At 38.3% G+C, this 20,160-nt stretch overlaps 1 protein-coding gene across 1 annotated transcript in view; it reads right to left on the bottom strand.

Annotated features, from left to right (window-relative positions):
- Positions 1–890: 890 nt before the first annotated feature.
- CNTN5 (contactin 5) overlaps positions 891–20,160 on the bottom strand; it is a 1,447,249-nt gene continuing 1,427,979 nt past the window's right edge. Inside the window, exons 24-25 of the mRNA XM_053561942.1 lie at positions 6,715–6,883; positions 891–1,527 (exon numbers count right to left, since the gene is read on the bottom strand). Coding sequence (XP_053417917.1) covers positions 1,424–1,527; positions 6,715–6,883 — 273 coding nt within the window. The 3' untranslated portion in view covers positions 891–1,423. The remainder of the gene's footprint in view (positions 1,528–6,714; positions 6,884–20,160) is intronic.

The following is a 20,160-nucleotide window of genomic DNA, read 5'->3' as shown; positions in this document are numbered from 1 at the left end:
ATTAACATCACCTATAAAAGGTGTTTCTTCAGGGTCTTTTCAGGAATATGACTTTGCAATAACTATATTTTCAGACATCTTTGAAAGGACAAGTTTTTCTTTTGTGAGCTCAAAGCCTGGTAGGTAGCTGATGTAGCAAATGTAATGTCAATTCTAGTGTATTCTCATATTTGCTAGAACTTCTGTAGGGGATCATCGAGCAGAAAACTGTTATCTCACTTTCCAACAATTACCTAGGATCACTCAGGCTCAAGTTGATTGATCAAAACAGCAAATGGGCTCACCTCCCAAGCCACAGAATCGAGCTGAGTCCTTGTACCGATGCCATAATTCATAGATTAATTAAAAAAAATAAATTCATCAAAGAGAGATCTTTATTTTCCTAATTGAAAATATTTTATAAATGGTATGTGTTGCCTGGAATGGTTTTTAAAAATCCAAATTTATTTGTTATGCTTGAACCACTTTAATCCATATACTATGCATAATTATTTGTACAACAAATTTTCATTGCCCTTAACATTTTTGCCATTAGTAGCAAAGCTTGGTTCTAATTCAACATCTGTTCTGGCAGTGGGAGGAACAATTGTAAAATTTTGTCCCATGTTCATTTTATTTTTAATATAGCACCCGTGGCAGCATGTCTGCGGTTTTTAGTGAGCTTATATTTTTGGTGACCTTAAACTATCTTTTATTATTAAAAATAAACATTTACTTTATTTGCTGCTAGATAACATAGTACTTTATGAAAAACAATAGCACTTAAATTCATCTGGACTCACTTTCTACTTACCTTACACTAATGTAAATGGCTTATTCCCTATCCTAATAACTTGCTCTGGGGGGTGCATATAGAATAGCTATTGACAAATCTTGCTATTGCAGTATTTTCCAAGAAAAATGTTGTATACTTATCCTATCATGGGCCACTTAACTGAACATCTCCTGCTGGTTTGGAAATTGGAATAATTAACTGAAGGGAAAATGAAAAACACTGGACTCAGGTTTAAGCAAACTTTTCATTCTCAGGTTCGTATTTGTTTTTTAACAGACCTGCTAAAGACGGCTTACTTAAAAAATGGATGGCACACACTTGGGGGTCATCAGATACAAAATCAAATGCCAACAGATTAAAAAAGTAAAGAATACATTTGACAGAAATTACCTTTGCTTACGAAAATTCATTACATACAATCTGCATATTTGTTATTGGACCAAGAACTGTCCTGTCCATTTACAAAGACCAAAGAGAAACCTGACGGATAAGTCGTCCCCCCGCCCCCAGCCTCCTGTAAGTGCGCGGCCTGCAGTCCCAGTTGGTAAAGCTCAAGCTCCTCTTAGGATGGGGCCTCCCCTGACACTACTCTCTATTCACCGCTGTTATCAACGAAAGCAAAGAAAATGCACAGGAAGTCAGCAGTTTTCACCAGGAGGTTGAAGGAATCGTCAGTGCCAAGAGCAGCGTCACGGACGGTGAAGACGTGGAGAAGGTGTGGAGGGCGGACTGAGCACTTGTGATCTTCCCACCTGGAGAAAGGGAAGCACACGGGAACACATTGGTTTTGCTTGGGTTGGGCAAGAGCTGTTGGTAGCCTGTAAGACAAGTGAGCACCATGTTCGTCCTGTTTCTTTCTCTCTTTTTAAAAAAATTTTACATCATTTTTGAATTTTAGAACAGTTTTATATTTATAGAAAAGTTCCAAAGTATAAATATATTTCTGTAAGACCCTGACAGTTTCTCCTACTGTTACGTTATTGTTATTGCGTGTTAGGAAGTGCCAAGTCTAAACTTTATTCCGTTTTTTTCATATTTCCCTAACATCCATTTCTTGTTCCAGGGTCTCATCCAAGATCCCATGTTCCACTGGCCATCGCTTCTCCTTACGCTCCTCCAGACTCTAACAGTTTCTCAGACTTGCCTTGTTTCTGATGACTCTGACAATTTCGAGGATTTCTAGTCAGGTATTTAGTAGAATGAACTTTGTTTGAGATTGTGTTGTTGTTTTCTCATGATTACCCTGGGGTTATGTGTTCTGGGAGGGGACAAGCACGGTAAAGCACCCTTCTCATCACACCACACCGAGGCCATGTACCATCCACCCTTCTTATCAGCACTGTGTTGGTCTTGATCACCTGGCTAAGGCAGTGCTTGCCGGGTTTCTCCACTGTTGGGTCAACATGAGCAGGAAAACTCAGTTAAATTCAAGTAGGGAAGACATGGGCAGGGAGGGAAGGGGCTTGGGAAGCCCCCGCGTAACGGGTAAGTGTAGGGGTGTACCATGGGCCTTCCAGGTAAAGTATTCAACTACAACTTGGAGGCTACCTAACATATGCAAACAATGTAACCCAATTATACGTGCCCTTATGTTAATCTGAAATAAAAATAAATAAATAAATGTAGTTATTCTATGCACACAGCGTTTTTAAAGTCTACAGCCATGCCAAGTAGCATCCTAGGCCTGCACTTTCACTCGGCACTCACTCACTGACTCACCAGAGCAGCTTTCAGTCCCATAAGCTCCATTCCTGGTAAGTGCCCCATCCAGGTGGACCATTTTTAATCTTTTAAACTGTCTTTTTACTTAATTTTTAATATGTAAACATTGTGTTACAATTACCTACCATATTCAGTACAGTCACATAATGTGGAAGTTCGTAGCCTTCAAGCAATAGTCTGTCTCATAAGTCAGATGTGTCCTAGCCTGTCCCATCTGGGTGTGTGTGATTACACACAGTGACGGTCACACTGCCACCAAGGGCCTCGTGGTAGCTTTTTAGAACGCATCTCCATCATTAAGTAATTGCATGACTGCAATTACTTCTGTTAAATTTCCTCTTTAATAATAATAAAATATTATTTTATGTACTTAAATGATGTATTGGTCCTTGATTGATTATCTCAGTTGAGAGGGCTTAAATTTAGTTTCTCATGCAAAACTTGGCAAAACCCAGCAATCTTTCATCACTCCTATACTCAGGACAACTTTTTCTTTTGTGAGCCCAAAGCAGGGTATACAGCTGATGTATCAGAGCAGTTATCGGATTACACCTATGATATGAGACTAAAGTAGTTTTGATAGCTCCACAAAGCCACTAACTAAATACGACATTTATTTATTTATTTGTCTATTAATTTTAACTTTATTCAAATTAATATGAGGGTACAATATTTAAGTTACATTGTTCTCACTTCCAGGGTAAAGTTCCATTTGTAGATGGGCCCCTCACCCAGGGGCATGTCATACACCCTCCCGACATGCACATTAGGTGAGATCCCGCCTCCTGCCCTCCCTCCTTCTGCCCGACGTCTTCTTCCCTCCTCCCTCTAGCTTCCCTCCTCCCCCAAACTGGACTATGATAGTGTTTTATTGTTCTTAGGAACATGTCATTGTTTATAGACTGACTTTATGTTAGTATGGAGTATATTGGATAATTACTTTTCCATTCTTGCGATACTTTACTAAGAAGAATGAATAGGACTTTTAGACTCTAACTTCAGGAGTGGTTCTTGGAGGCAGAATGCTTCTGAAGCATCACCATCAGGATAGCTAATAAACATTCACTGTACACTGTGCCCTGCACGAAGCTGTCATGTACATTATTGTACTTGATCCTCACGACATTCCTGTATGGGAAGTGCTATTAGTTACTCCCTGTCGTAGATTAGAAACCGGGATTTAGATTGTAGAATTTGTTTAAAGTAACTGAGCTCGGGAGTAGGGGATTCAAACGCTTTTTATGTATTATCTTTCTTAAGAGACAATGATTGACCTTAATTAAAACCTTAATAATAGTAAAATCTACCAATTATTGAAATCTTCTGTCACACTGTCCTCTCTGGCAAGATTGAGTGTAATGGGATTCTGGGAGTGATTTTTGTTACACAGATAGAGTTTAAATTTATTTTCCAGATGCTTAAGAGCTTAAGAATCATTTGTTTGGTAAAACTCGTACATGCAAAAAATCAGCAAATCTTCTTTCCTTTGAAAATTGTTACAGCTAATGCACTACTAAAACTTATTAATCAACATATTGGAGAATGTTACATATATTTCAATTACACAAAATGAGATTATTGGGACATGCATAGCCACATGTTAGCTATAAGAAAGGCAAGATGAGGAAGCCTCCCTGGAATGATATGTACACGCTTAATAAATAAAAAAAATGTGAAAACATCTTATCTATTTATTTGGTAGTGGCTGTATCCTTGTTAAATCAACTTACATGACACTTTTAAAAAAGCATCCCACTTTCAGAATGCTAAGTAGGGTCTATATCTCAAATTCCAAATAGAATTCACAAGGTTAATACATGTTATTTTGGTATAGTAAAATAAAACAACAAAGTTAAAAAATATTACTTTGGTATAGTAAAATAAAACAACCCAAAATTCCACAGCATAGCAACTTTAGACTGGGTTCTAGCCCCAGCTGTAGCACTGGGGCTGGGTATTCAACTGTATAGACATTTGGTTCTGGGATATGATAAAAATGAAAGCAACCATTACTCAGGTTTTGTGAGTCTAAGGTAGACAATACCATGAGATTTCCCTTTATTGAAACACAAGAAATGGGTTACACCAATAAAAATGTTCTTAGTAAAACATAAAAGTTAACAAATTTTTTATGGAATAGAAGTTACAAGTTAATTAAAATATAAATGGGAGACTCAAGGTCTTTATAAGTACCTAAAACTTTGGGACTGACCTTATTCAGAATAGAATCCAACTGTGTTAGCCCTGAAAGGAACCTCAGAGAGTCAGAAAATAATAAAATACCTCATTCAAAAGATCGCTAGAGGATCAAATAAGGTAATATATGGAAAACACCCAGCACAATGCCAGGAATGTGATGAGGCGCTCAGTAAATGCTCACTATATCGTTATGAGAAATTTGACACTTAGGAAGCCAGAGGAGAGTTGTTATCTTTTTTCACTTTTCGGAAAAAAAAAAAAATCTTTAATCTTTCAAGGTGCTCTTGAAAATTTAGCACCCTCCTCTGAGCAGTTCAATTGTGAACTAATCAATGCGAGGATAGTGTTACTGTTCTTCCTCTTGAAACCAGTTTTATAAATGAATCATAAAGCGTATTAAGTGGTTCTGTGACCACAATGTAATTTAAATTCTTAGGCCTTTTTACCAGAATTTATTAAAAAGTCAGATTTCCCCTACCTTAGGTTTTAACTTTTGACTTTTCATTTAAAAATAATTTTAGATGTACTGAAAAGTTGTAAAAATAGAACAAGGAATTTACCCAAATGCCTTAAATGTTGACATTTTATCATTTTTGCTATAAATACATACATGTACATGTTCCTGAATCATTTGAAATAAAATTACAGACAGGATGCCCTTTTGCTCCTAAATACTTTAATGTATAGTTTCTAAAAACAAGGAACTTTTTTAACCATAGTACACATTTTTAAAATGATATAACCATAGTACACTTTTTAAAAATGGAAGATTATTGTTGATATTATCAAATATAAGGTATGCAAATTTTATTAATTGTCCTAATAATATCCCTTATCTCATGGTGTATTTTTTTTTTTTTTTCAGCTTTTGGCCAGGGCTGGGTTTGAACCCGCCACCTCCGACATGTGGGGCCAGCGCCCTACTCCTTTGAGCCACAGGCGCCACCCTCTCATTGTGTATTTGTATGTGAGAAGTCAGAGTTTATCAAGTATTATGTCAACAGTTTTTCTCAAAGTTCCGGTCTATCCTTTTCTTCTCTACACTGTATTTGCTTTCTGTCCCATTTTGCAGCATCAAAAAAAAAAAAAAAATCATAAGCAGTGACTCTAGTTTGATTCCAAGTTGAAATATGTTGAATAACATTAGGCCACATGCAGAGCTTTCCAGGATATTACTGCAGACATCATGTTAGGTTGATCATTCTGTTTGGGAATGATTGCTCAACAAATAAGGTTCATAATTACCTATTAATTAAAGCACATTAAAATTTTATGTAATATTAAAAAAATTGACTGTTACTTTCTTAATTAGAGATTTGCATACCTCATTAAAGCCTTTCTTCCTTTTTTGACTACCTTGACACCATGATTACTTTCTCTCCAATTTATAAACTCTCCCTTTCTTTAATCAGCGTTCCCTTGCCTGTGTGATGATGATGGTGGTGGTAGGGAAGATGTATGGCCTTGGAGACAAGCACTTCCTTTAATCAGCATTCCCTTGCCTGTGTGATGATGATGGTGGTGGTAGGGAAGATGGGTGGCCTTGTAGCCAAGGATACCTGGCTCTGAATCCTCGTGCGGCTGTGTAGTATTAGTGTGGTCTCAGGCAAGTTACTTAAATGTTTTTTTGGAAAACAGAAAAAAATGTCACCTACCTCATATAATAGTTAATAAAATTAAATAAGATGATGTGTGTAAAGCACTTTTGATCATGCCTGATCTACAGCAAAGACTCAGTAAACGTTAGCAACTCTTAATATTGCAATAATCATGATAGCCGATGAAATGCATTTAGAAATCAATATTTCTATCAATAATTATTATATTCAAATAATAAAAATCTATCTAGTTGTGAGCAGATTACCATTGTTCATATGAAGCTCAGAGCAAGAAGCGAAACCCCTCAAAAATCTCTGGGGCACGCAATCTTTCGTACCCATTTTGATGATGTGTATGCCACGTTGATAATGGTTGGTGATCCCCAAATTAAGCCTGTCGTGTGGACATGTCACACCTACCTGAATATGATGGGACCCTGATTTGGGAACTAGGTGTTCCGTCTCCTCCTTCACTACACGCTCGAACTTCAATAATATAGACTCCAGCGTCAGGGAGGGGCACCACTGCTTGAGGTTTCTGCGTTTCAATAACTTGACTGCTGCTGTGACCCTCTTGCCTATAAAAAACCTACGAGTAATAACAAAGGTTTGAATATTGGATACATAGCAATCAATGTAATCAATACACAATTTGATTCAATATCACATGCTGAGCCAAGCACAGGCACTTACAGTTTAGATAGACGTATAAGAAAATCTGTATAACACGTATGTTCTATATATTGCAATGGTAGCACACATCAAGGGGCTATGGAAATACAGTTTTACCCTTTCTGGGGATTTAGGGAAAGCTTTCCAGAAGAGTTGATGTCTCAACTAAGCATTTAAAGCTAAGTAGGGTTCCCAATTGGAGAAAGGAAGGAGAATTCCGGGAAGAGATAAGAGGAAAAAAAAAAAACCAAAAAACATCAAAGTGATAAGAAACTATGGCATTAGGGCATGGAATGGAGAGAAAATGTGGCAACAGAGAGAAATGAAGCTCGAGAAGCAGGCAGTGGGGAGGAAGATCAGTTGAAGTCTCTTTTGCCAGATTATCAAAATGAATGGTATCCTGAGGAAATTTTGAAAGCTCTCGTGTTCAAAGAATTTTAATGGAATAAAAAGAAAATTTTGTCAAACCTATCAGCAAAACGTCCTTAACAATGTAGAAAATGGTTGAGCAGGCTGGGTGCGAAAACTCAGGACCATAATCCCAGCACTCTGGGAGGCTGAGTCAGGAGGATCACTTGAGCTCAGACCAGACTGAGCAACCATGAGACCCTGTCTGTACTAAAAATAGAAAAATTAGCCCAGTGCAGTAGTAGGCACGTGCAGCCCCAGGCACCTGAGGCAGGAAGATCACTTGAACCCAGGAGTTTGAGGTTGCTGTGAGCTCGGCTGACACCACAGAGACTTTGTCTCAAGAAAAAGAAAGAAAGAAAGGAAATTATTGAGCGGTTAAAATTTCGTTTTATGGTGAACTGACATTTGGATTTACTGGGTATAAAAGCTAAGGCTTTTTTGGCATCTATTTGTGGTATTTTAATTAAACGTGTGCATGACAGAGTTTCAGAACTACAAATTATGACCCAGAATTATCTCGTATTTTTACGTATCAGAAAACCAAGGCTTAAAAGGATGATGATTTATATAAGACCACATAGCTAGTGAAGGCAGCAGTTTTGCTGGGTTAGTATTTTTACAGTCACTTTGTGCTCTGCCTCTCTATGGTACTATTCCTACCCATTTGCTCCAGTAATAGTTAACTATAATTTGTTTGGGATATAACAGTCAGGTAGCAGCAGTTGTGAAAACTTTAAATGAATTTTTATTCAGTTGTGTTGTTTTGTACTTTTTCATAACTAGTATTATGATATGATTAGCTTGATAAAGGAAAGAAAAGCGGCTTTTCACTCCACAGATCTCAATTCACAACTTCCTACAAAACATACAAAAGCATCTTCTACACCTTCCTGGCTGGGCAAATTTGGGCAAGTTACCAACGTGTCTAAACCTCAGTTCACTCTATGGTAGAGACAATATTACCTATTTCATGGTTTTGTTAGGAGAATGATAGAAGGAGAGACAAATAAAATTCTCAGCATGGGACCTGGTGCCTGATAAGCTTAGTAAGAGAAAGCTACTCCTTCCATTGCCGTCATTATTTATTGTTAATGAGTAAATATGTCAACTGCATCATAGAAGATAGACCAATCCCACAGCTGCAGATGCTGGCGTGGATGTGAAGAGAAGGGAACACTTTTACAGTGCTGGTGGGACCGCAGACTAATACAACCTCTATGGAAAGAAGTATGGAAAGTCCTCAAAGAACTAAAAGTCGACCTTCCATTTGATCCCACAATCCCATTACTAGGTATCTACCTAGAAAAAAAAATCATTCTACCATAAGGACATTTGCACTAGAATGTTCACTGCAGCTCAATTCACAATTGCCAATCCAATTGCACATCAAGCCATGAATGGATTAGCAAACTGCAGTGTATGTCCACCATAGAATACTAGTCAGCCTTAAACAAGATGGATACTTTACATCTTTTGTATTTACCTGGAATGAGTTACGTTCTTCTTAGTAAAGAATCATAAAAATGGAAAAGCAGGTATCTAAGGTACTCAGTACTAATATAAAACCAATCACCACAGGACCACATGGTCCTGTCCACATTACAAGCCCACACTAGAAAACACAATTGTTCAGGGGGGCTGGTGGAAGGAGGGAAGGTGATTGGTAAGTTCTCACCTAATGAGCACAATGTAAGGGTGTACAGCACACCCGCTGCTTGAAGGGCTCAACTAGAACTTGAACTTTACCTCAGAAACTAAAAATGCAACTAAATCATTTATACCCTCATATTAATCTGAAATAAAAAAGATGGACTAATGGAAAATCAGAACAAAAATTTATATATATTTTTTCTTATGGAAAATGTGTTTTGAGCTTGAACTCACTTACATACGAGAAAAGAAAAAACTTCAGAAAAGCAACATTTTCACATATTGAAGGCAACCTGTACTTGATTCTCCTATTTATTTGTGTTCTGGTAATGTATGATCCCTCCATTTTAATTCTGTTATTTTTTTTTATTGTATATAATTGTTTTTATTCATCTTTTTTATTAAATTATAACTGTATACATTGATATGATCATGGGGCATCATACACTCGCTTCATAGACCATTTGACACATATTTGGGGCTCTCACATGAAAGCTATAATTCTGTTATTTTTCATGGATTTAAATTTACTTTAGGTTCTTGGAAGGGGATTAACGCCTCCATAAGTGGAAAAGATGTACAATGACTGGGATCTATTGAAATCCTTGTTGAGATGGGTGCAGAGTGCTCAGACCGTTGCCAAGTATTATTGGGCACCTCATGGACTGTAGGCAACATGCCATATCCTGGGATTTATCAGAGAACAAGACCACATGGTTCCTGTCCACATTATACTTACAGTCTAATATTAAATAAGCAATTGCTAATACAAATAAGCAATACAATGAAGTTTGACATGTATTGCAATGGGAAACAAAGAGTGCCAAAGAATGTGTTCACATTTTAATAGAAAAAGCCATTCTTTTCATGTCTGCCACATGGTGGCGCTAGCATTCATTTGATTAACACCATCTTTTGAGTGAACATTATGCTACGCATTTCTACCGTAATGCAATTCAGCCTCAAAAAGTAATACACCCATAAATGTGTCTGCATTTTTTTTGGCACCCCTGGTATTTGATGTTACAGGAATGCACAGACTGAGTACGAAGTCAAGATTTGGCAAATCAGGAACACTTCCTGGCGGATGTATATAACACATTCTTTTGGCTTAAAAAATGACAAACATCAGAATTTATGCTTTTGATTTTGACTGAAGCTTTATAATGAATTAGAATTCTGATCATCCACACAAGGTAATTAGAAAGCAAAATTTATGGGAATGGGAAAGTATGTAAATTGGTGAGGATTGGCAGGGGAGTGACTATTTTAGAGGACGCTGTTACTATAGTTCAATAAATTACAATTCTTCCGACAAAGAAAAATGCAGCCAGCATGCGTATCTAATGTTGCTGTAAAATTTAGACTCGAAGAAAAATTTGTGCATCAGTTGAGATTTAGTATCAAAAGGTAAAGGAAGAGGGAAAAAACAATGGTCACAAAAGGAGTTTGAGATTAAATGTGGCTTTTACCAATCCATCCAGGGAGATGCAGTGGAATGTTTCTTTTAGTGAAAAGAAACACTAAATTAATAGTTAATCTTAGGAACTTTAGAGAATCTTGGCTTATTTAAAAATCCTGACTTAGAAAAGAGGAATGAGAAGGTTAAGGACTTATCATGACATGTCAAAAATAGTAATTGACAGTAAAGAGGCCTGGAAGTTGGTTGGTAATATGGACATTCACAGATTGGCCGTTGTAATAAGAGCTGTATACGTGTATGTGCATACAGGACATTGTCCAATGGATTGTCAAGACTTTCCTCAAATTGTATATTTAAAAACCTGAGAGCAAAGGATTATCCAAAAGGATGATCTTAAAAACAAAAATTATATGTTGTACTGCTGTTCTCAAATGTCTGATGCTAACAGGATATTGGGGTGCATGTGATAAAATCAATAGAATTAATTTCTGCTGGTTGTACTCTTAGGAGGATGGGTCCTGATGAGTGAGAAGGGTTGTACCTCAGCTGGGCACCTTGGGAATAGTTGATGGGAACAACTGTTCTTTACAACACAGGGTGAGGAATCCAAAGCCCCAGAGACAATGGGGTGGGTGGGGTGGGGTCATCAAGATGCACAAAAGCCAGGTGAACAGAAGTGACGAGCACAAGCTCCACAGAGAAGCCACTGGCCGTGGGGCAGCTGAATGAACTTTTAAGAACAGAACTTCTTTTAGGACAATTTTCAGAAGATTGCTTGTATGTTGTCTCTTTCTACCTCTATTCCAACATTTCTATAAAATCTGCTTTATATACATACCGGACATTATATGAGCCATTTCAGTATCAATTAAAAGATGTGGACAATCTCAAGCATAATCAGATATAAAGACAATGTAATGAATCTCGTGCACCCACTGCCCAACAATGCAATGAATCTCATGTACCATCACCCAACTTAAGCCATTACAAGAGTCTTTTTTTTTTTTTTTTTCACTAAATGAGTCTTTTTAATTTGTGGAAACAAATGACAGAAGGCTAAGTTCCATATCTGAAGTGAACAGAAGATGAAGGCAGAGACGTCAAATATAGGAAATCAGAGGGACTGGAGTGGCCACAGCCTGAAGCTCCCTGGGAAGCTGGAGGATACAGGGCTTCAAAATTCCACAAGGTGTGAAACATGCCAATCAAAGCACACATAATCTCAGGAGTGTGGAAGCCCCTGACTGGTATCTAGGGTGCATAAATAAATGAAAACCTCTGTCCATATTGATGAGTCATGTAAAAACTAGTAAACCTTGAGCCCGATTTCCACAGATTCTTCAAGCTCTGTGAACAAGTAGAAAGTAGAGGTGGGAGATGTGTGGAGAAGGGTTGTGTATCTAGGAAAGGGTATTATCTAGAGGTAGACCAGACAAAATAAAATTTTGTTCTTGGAGCATAGTGTGAATTCCTCTGACTGCTTCTGCATTTTGTGAGTGGACGTCAGCTTCTTTTGGTAGGGATGGGAGAGTCTGTGCAAGTGAAAGCACTGTCCATGGGCATTTAGTTTTTATTTTCCCTTTCACCCAGCATCAATCTATATGAGTAAAACAAGGTAGATATTAAATGGCTGTTTTACTTTATCATCTGGGTAAAATTTTTTCATGGTGTAAAGAAAAGAAATCCCCATTTTCAAGATCATTTTCAAAATCTCCATTTTCAAGATCATTAATCAATTATGAATAATGGCTTAATATACCTTAGTCCACACTTTTCTAGTTGGTATTTCGTTAGTAATTGTAATAGTTCTCAGACTCTATGACATGTGCCAGAATTGAAAAGGACTCTAGATACAAACCACAAATTACAGGAGTTATAAAAATATTTAGTTTGGAAAAATGAGTCATTAGAAAATTTTCTATTTAAAATTTTTGTTTCATTTTCTTAGTCAATTATAATGTATTAATAATGGAGACGGTTCCAATTGGGAAATGTAAATAATAAAATAAAATAAGATAAACACAGCACATGTTATTTGATCTGAAGAAAAGTCATAAAGATGCAACGTAAGTAAATTACTGAATTTGATGCCACTTCTCAAGTGGGAAGTTATCTTGAGTAGGAATAATTTGCATTATTACCTATTACAATAAGTGTTGTCTACAAAAATCTTTTTTCAAACTCTGTCTCTAGTTGGAGTAGAAAAATGAGCCGGGGAGGGAGGAGACAAGATGGCTGACAGAAGCCAGCTTTCCACAGAGGCTCCTGTCCAGAAGGAGAGTTAAAGGACAGAAATTTAGCAAGTAACCTGGTGGATTAGAGCTGCACCAAGAGAGAAGAACGCACATCAACCCTGCTGAGGCGAGCTGCGACCACAAGGATACATACAAAAGGCACAAAATCCCTCACCAAGCAGATGGGAGTCCCCTCCCCCATGAGAACAGCTTGGAATGCCCCACAAATAAACGAGCAGAGTTCAAAGTTCCTCCCACTCACTCCACGGGAGAGACCCTCTAAAAACTGGACCTACCTCCTCTACTAGGGTGCTGCGGTATTCTCCTGCAGGGATAAAACTGTATAGAACTGTATATATTCTCTACCTGCAATTCTGAGTCCCAGCACTCCCCTCCACTCTCATTCTGAGGTCTGGAGGCCTGTACCCCAGGAGTCCAGATACTTGGGTGATTTATCGAGGGGTGTGGACAGGGCCTAGACTGCAGCTGGTCAGTGCTGATTCTGTGGCCTGGGAGTGAGGAGAGGACAGTCACCTGAGAGGAAACCACAATGGAGCGGCGGTGCCCCGAGGCGCAGAGCAGCAGCTGTTTTGGGCAACAATAGGGCTCACTCCCAGATATTCTGAAGCCACACCCCCTGTCTCCCTGGTCAATCAGAGGAGGCTGGGCATCTTCTCAGGTGGCAACCACTGCGGAACAGATCAGGGACGGAAACGCAGGCCCTGTGAGTAAAGGGTTTGCCTGAGGCGGCACCGGCCTGGGTGGAGTGCGGGGAATAGAAACCCATGTGCAGAGCCGGGAAGTTCCCAGGGTGGGGCTGACCCAGAGGATCACTTTAGTGAGCCTAAGATGCACCCGGCCCTCAGGGGATTGTCAGCCTATAGACAAAGGCAGGCAGGAGGCTAGAACTGACAGCTAACCGAATACAAACCTGCAGGAGCAAAGACAGGGCCTGAGGTGCAGGCTCTGGAAACTCAAAACAGCATCTCTTCTGCAGGGGAATTTAGCAGGGTCAGAAACAAACAAATTCCCGCAAAGTTGTTCTTTTCTGTTCTGTCAGTAACATCAATCAGGGGTGGGGCTAGAACTGAGTGAACACCCCCCAGCCTCCATCAAGCGCCCAAGGTTGTCAGGCCTCACCTCCCCTGCTGGATAGAGGCAGAGGGCAGTGACCTGGCAGAGCAGAAATAGATTTCCTTGTGATTCAGGCAGGTGCAAACCCATGGAGTATCTGTTCACTGGAGGCAACTGGGTAACAGCCCTGCGGGGCTATCAGTGACTGGGTGTGACAGAGGTGCAAGGTGGGGAAGGAAGGGTCAACCTTCCCAGACTAATCTATTTGCTGGGTGGGTCCTCCTGACTCCATGGAACACCGGAGCAAGCCATATCTGAGTTGTCAGCAGACCCCTGCAATCCATTTGCCAGAGACCTTTAAACTCTCCCACCTGAGACAGGTGCTGACTAAGACAATTGATTTGGACCTTTTGCCTGACCTTTTCCTATTGAAGTGGGGCCCTGGGTGTGTGGGTGTAGGAAGGTTTCATTTTCCTTTTCCAATTGTTGCCTGTGGTGGGTGGTGTGACTTAATTGCTGGTATTTCACCACAGCTGAGACTTCAACCCAGAATAACAGTTTCACTAGGGTCGAACAGAGACCAGCTGAAAACAAAACAGAACCACTTCATCCCACCACATCAAACAGGTCCCCAGTTTCTCAGGCCATAGCACCGTACGGGTCCTCGAAAGAGCTCCAAGGGAAAAATCAAATGGTAAAACAATCATAGGGAGGAATCAGTGGAAAAACTCTGGTAACATGAATAACCAGAATAGATCAGCTCTCCCCCCCCTACTGGAAAAGATATGGCAGATGTAACTGAAGATCCCATTAATAAACAGCTGGCCAAGATGTCAGAAATCGAATTCAGAATTTGGATTGCAAACAAGATTAATAGAATGGAGGAAAATTTGGAATTAGAAATTCAAGGAGCAATTCAAGAGGTGGAATTAGAAATTCAAGGAGAAATTCAAAAGTTGTCTCTAGAATTTAATGAATTTAAAGACAAAACCACCAAGGATTTTGACGCACTGAAGCAAGAATTTGCAGTCCTCAAAGATCTGAAAAAGGTTATTCAAAGACCTGTCCTCCATAATGACCAGCCCAATCCTCTACTACAAAAGTAACTCACTCCGAAACTTTTGATCAAACTCAACTTCCACAGTGGCAAAAGGATTAAAAATGTCCATGAGACTTTTGAATAACTTGATACCCAAAATTTTATCCGACTTATCATATTCTCCATTAATGTGAATGGCTTAAACTGTCCTCTAAAGAGGTACAGGGTAGCTGACTGGATACAAAAACTTAGGCCAGATATTTGCTGCAAACAAGAGTCACATCTTACCTTAAAAGATAAATATAGACTCAGGGTGAAAGGATGGTCATCCATATTTCAGGCAAACAGTAATAGGAAAAAAGTGGGTGTTGAAATTCTATTTGCAGACACAGTAGGCTTTATACCAACAAAAGTAAGGAAGGATAAGAATGGTCACTTCATATTTGTTAAGGGTAATACTCAATATGACGAGATTTCAATTATGAATATTTATGCCCCCAATCAGAATGCGCCTTGATTTATAAGAGAAACTCTAACAGACATGAGCAACTTGATTTCCTCCAGCTCCATAATAGTCGGAGATTTCAACACTCCTTTGGCAGTGTTGGATAGCTCCTTCAATAAGAAGCTGAGCAAAGAAATTTTAGATTTAAACCTAACCATCCAACATTTGGATTTAGCAGACATCTACAGAACATTTCATCCCAAGAAAACTGAATACACGTACTTCTCATCAGCCCACGGAACATACTCCAAAATCGATCAATCTTAGGTCACAAGTCTAACCTCAGTAAATTTAAAGGAATAGAAAGTATTCCTTGCATCTTCTCGGACCACCATGGAATAAAAGTTGAACTCAGTAACAACAGGGATCTGCATACTCATACAAAAACATGGAAGTTAAGTAACCTTATGCTGAATGATAGCTGAGTCAGAGATGAGATTAAGAAGGAAATTGCAAAATTTTTGGAACAAAACGACAATGAAGACATGAATTATCAGACCCTCTGGGATACCGGAAAGGCAGTCCTAAGAGGGAAATTTGTAGCACTGCAAGCCTTCCTCAAGAGAATGGAAAGAGAGAAAGTTAACAAGTTAATGGGTCATCTCAAGCAACTGGAAAAGGAAGAACATTCCAACCCCAAACCCAGTAGAAGAAAAGAAATAACCAGAATTAGAGCAGAATTATATGAAATTGAAAAGAAAAGAATTATACAACAGATCAATAAATAAAAAAGTTGTTTTTTTGAAAAGGTCAATAAAAGAGATAAACCTTTGGCTAACCTAACCAGGAAAAAAAGAGTAAAATCTCTAATCTCATCAATCAGAAATGACAAAGATGAAATAACAACAGAGTCCTCAGAAATTCAAAAAATCCTTAATGAATATTACAAGAAACTTTGTTCTCAAAAATATGAAAATCTAAAGGAAATTGACCAATATTTGCAAGCACATCACCTTCCAAGAGTTTGCCAGAATCAAGTGGAAATGTTGAACAGGCCAAGACCAAGTTCTGAAATAGCATAAACCATACAAAATTTCCCTAAAAAGAAAAGCCCAGGACCAGATGGCTTCACATCAGAATTCTACCAAACCTTTAAAGATGAACAAGTACCTATATTACTCAACCTGTTCCAAAATGTAGAAAAAGAAGGAAGACTACCCAACACATTCTATGAAGCAAACATTACCCTGATCCCCAAACCAGGAAAAGACCCAACAAGAAAAAAAATTATAGACCAATATCACTATGAATATATATGCAAAAATAGTCAACAAGATCCTAACAAACAGAATCCAACAACACATCAAACAAATTACACATCATGACCAAGTTGGTTTTATCCCAGGGTCTCAAGGATGGTTCAATATATGTAAATCTATAAGTATAATTCAGCACATAAACAAATTAGAAAACAAAGACCATAGGATTCTCTCAATTGATGCAGAAAATGCTTTTGATAATATCCAGCATCCCTTCATGATCACAACACTTAAGAAAATTGGTATAGAAGGGACATTTCTTAAACTGATAGAGGCCATCTACAGGAAACCCACAGCCAATATCATATTGAATGGAGTTAAATTGGAATCATTTCCACTCAGATCAAGAACCAGACCAGGTTGCCCATTGTCTCCACTGCTCTTTAACATTGTAATGGAAGTTTTAGCCACCACAATTAGGGAAGAAAAGGCGATCAAGGGTATCCATATAGTGTCAGAAGAGATCAAACTTTCGGTCTTTGCAGATGATATGATTGTATATCTGGAAAACACCAGGGATTCTACTACAAAACTCTTAGAAGTGATCAAGGAATACAGCAGCGTCTCAGGTTACCAAATCAACATTCATAAATCAGTAGCCTTTATATATACCAACAATAGTCAAGCTGAAAAAAGAGTTAAGGACTCTATTCCATTCACAGTAGTGCCAAAGAAGATGAAATATTTGGGAGATTATCTAACAAAGGACGTGAAAGAGCTCTATAAAGAGAACTATGAATCTCTAAGAAAAGGAATAGCTGAAAATGTTAACAAATGGAAAAACATACCATGCTCATGGCTGGGAAGAATCAACATTGTTAAAATGTCCATACTACCCAAAGCAATATACAATTTTAATGCAATCCTTATTAAAGCTCCACTGTCATACTTTAAAGATCTTGAAAAAATAATACTTTGTTTTATATGGAATCAGAAAAAACCTTGAATAGCCAAGACATTACTCAGAAATAAAAACAAAGCAGGAGGAATCACGCTACCAGACCTCAGACTATACTATAAATTGATAGTGATCAAAACAGCATGGTACTGGCACAAAAACAGAGAAGTAGATGTCTGGAACAGAATAGAGAACCAAGAGATGAATCTAGCTACTTACCATTATTTAATCTTTGACAAGCCAATTAAAAACATTCAGTGGGGAAAAGATTCCCTATTTAACAAATGGTGCTGGCTGAACTGGCTGGCAACCTGCAGAAGACTGAAACTGGACCCACACCTTTCACCATTAAGATAGACTCTCAGTGGTTTAAAGATTTAAACTTAAGACATGAAACTATAAAAACACTAGAAGAGAGTGCAGGGAAAACCCTTGAAGAAATCGGTCTGGGCGAGTATTTTATGAGGAGGAACCCCCAAGGCAATTGAAGCAGCTTCAAAAATACACTACTAGGACCTGATCAAACTAAAAAGCTTCTGCACAGCCAAGAACACAGTAAGTAAAGCAAGCAAACAGCCCTCAGAATGGGAGAAGATATTTGCAGGTTATGTCTCTGGCAAAGGTTTAATAACCAGAATCCACAGGGAACTCAAACATATAAGCAAGAAAAGAGCAAGTGATCCCATCACAGGCTGGGCAAGGGACTTGAAGAGAAAGTTCTCTGAAGAAGACAGGCACACGGCCTACAGACATATGAAAAAATGCTCATCATCTTTAATCATCAGAGAAATGCAAATCAAAACTACTTTGAGATGTCATCTAACTCCAGTAAGATTAGCCCACATATTCTTCTTAGTAAAGTATGTCAAGAATGGAAGAAAAATTATCCAATGTACTCAGGCCTACTATGAAACTAATTTATGGCTTTCACATGAAAGCTATAACCCAGTTATAACCTAAGAATATGGGAAGGGGGAGCGGGAGGGGCGGGAGCGGGGAGGCTGGGTGGAGGGAGGGTGATTGGTGGGATTACACCTACAGTGAATCTTACAAAGGTACATGTGAAACTTAGTAAACATAGAATATAAATGTCTTAACACAATAACTAAGAAAATGCCAGGAAGGCTATGTTAACCAGTGTAATGAAAATGTGTCAAACGGTCTATAAAACTAGTGTATGGTGCCCCATGATCACATTAATGTACACAGCTATGATTTAACAATAAAAAAAAGAAAAATGAAAAAAAATTTTTTTTCAACATTTTCTGATTCTTTATGCTTCTATACCTTTTAGTAGTTAATGAAAGTTGTGAAATCTTGAAATTATTGCTATTAATTGTGGACTCTTAAAGTTTCAAGCAGTCCAGGATCTTTTGTACAGTCTCAAAAATAGAGCAAGGAGAAATTCTACCCCTGGACAATGCTAATGTCTACGTGCATGGACTCAATTTTAACATGTCACCTGTGAGGCAACCGTATGTGATTGAATTCCATCCTTTTCCCCCTCTATATTCTTGGTCCCTTTTGAGGGCCCTGATACGATTTTGTGATGGAGCGTTGTCTTTTTTTTCCTCTTTACGTCTTTGAACACAATTTCTCTTATCATCACATCTTCCTCTGGGAATATCATGTAGTTAGACACGTTGCTGACACCCCAGTATCTGAAATCAAATAAGGAAGCAAGAACCCTGCTTTGGTGATCTTCATGCGTCCTCCCCCAAATTCAGGTGTTGCCAATGTGACGTTAGTAAGAGGGGGCATTTAAGAGGTGACAGATCAGAGGGCTCCTGATCCCCGTGAAAGGGACCAAGGCTCTTGTGAAGGTTTCAGCCCTTTTGCTCCTCTGTCCTTTGCCAAGTGAGAACCCAGCCTTCTTCCCCTCAGGGGAATGCACCTTTACGGAAGCAGAGATGAGGCCCTAATCAGATGTGAACCTCCAGCGCCCGGATTATGGACTCCCAGCTTCCAGAACTATCAGAAAATATTTTCTATTTTTTATACACTATGTCATCTCACATACTCTGTTATAGCAGCACAGAAGGATTAAGATACTACATCCTTTCTTAGGAAATTGGTCAAATCTCAAATTCTCCTGTCTTATCATATTATGCTATTTTTGTAATTTAATTTGTAAGATTATTATTACTCCATAAATATAAACGATATTTTTATCATGTACTGATATATACTTTTATAGTGTTCTTGTATTTTATGCTAAATGGCAAAATAAGTTTTAAAATTCCTAGAGGGATTCGTGAGCATTTATCTACTTGAAATAAGTTCAACTGCTAAACATCGAAGAACACTGTCTTTTTATATTGTATCATTTACTTTTTTACCTTTTTTTTGCTGATACATAAAAATGTACGTATTTTATTGGTAGATATAATTTGATACATTCATATAATATGTAAGGATCCAAACAGGGTATTTTAAGAATATCTTTTACCGTAAATATTTATCTTTTCTATGTGGTAGGAACATTTGAATTATTCTCTATTTTGAAATGTACGATAGATTATAACCATAGTCCTCCTACTGATCTATTGAGCACTAGTTCTTATTTCTTCTTACTCTTTATTTATACCTATTGATCAACCACCCTTCAGCCCCCTACTGTTCCTAGCCTCTGTTAATCACTAATCTAGCCTCTGTCTCTATAAGACCCATTTTGTAGTTTGCTTTTGAGAATCAGCTGTGC

The sequence above is a fragment of the Nycticebus coucang genome, chromosome 14 (genome assembly GCF_027406575.1).
Source record: "Nycticebus coucang isolate mNycCou1 chromosome 14, mNycCou1.pri, whole genome shotgun sequence".
Taxonomy (NCBI): domain Eukaryota; kingdom Metazoa; phylum Chordata; class Mammalia; order Primates; family Lorisidae; genus Nycticebus; species Nycticebus coucang.
Note: the sequence above shows the minus strand (reverse complement) of the source record. Positions and strands in the feature narration are given on the sequence as shown.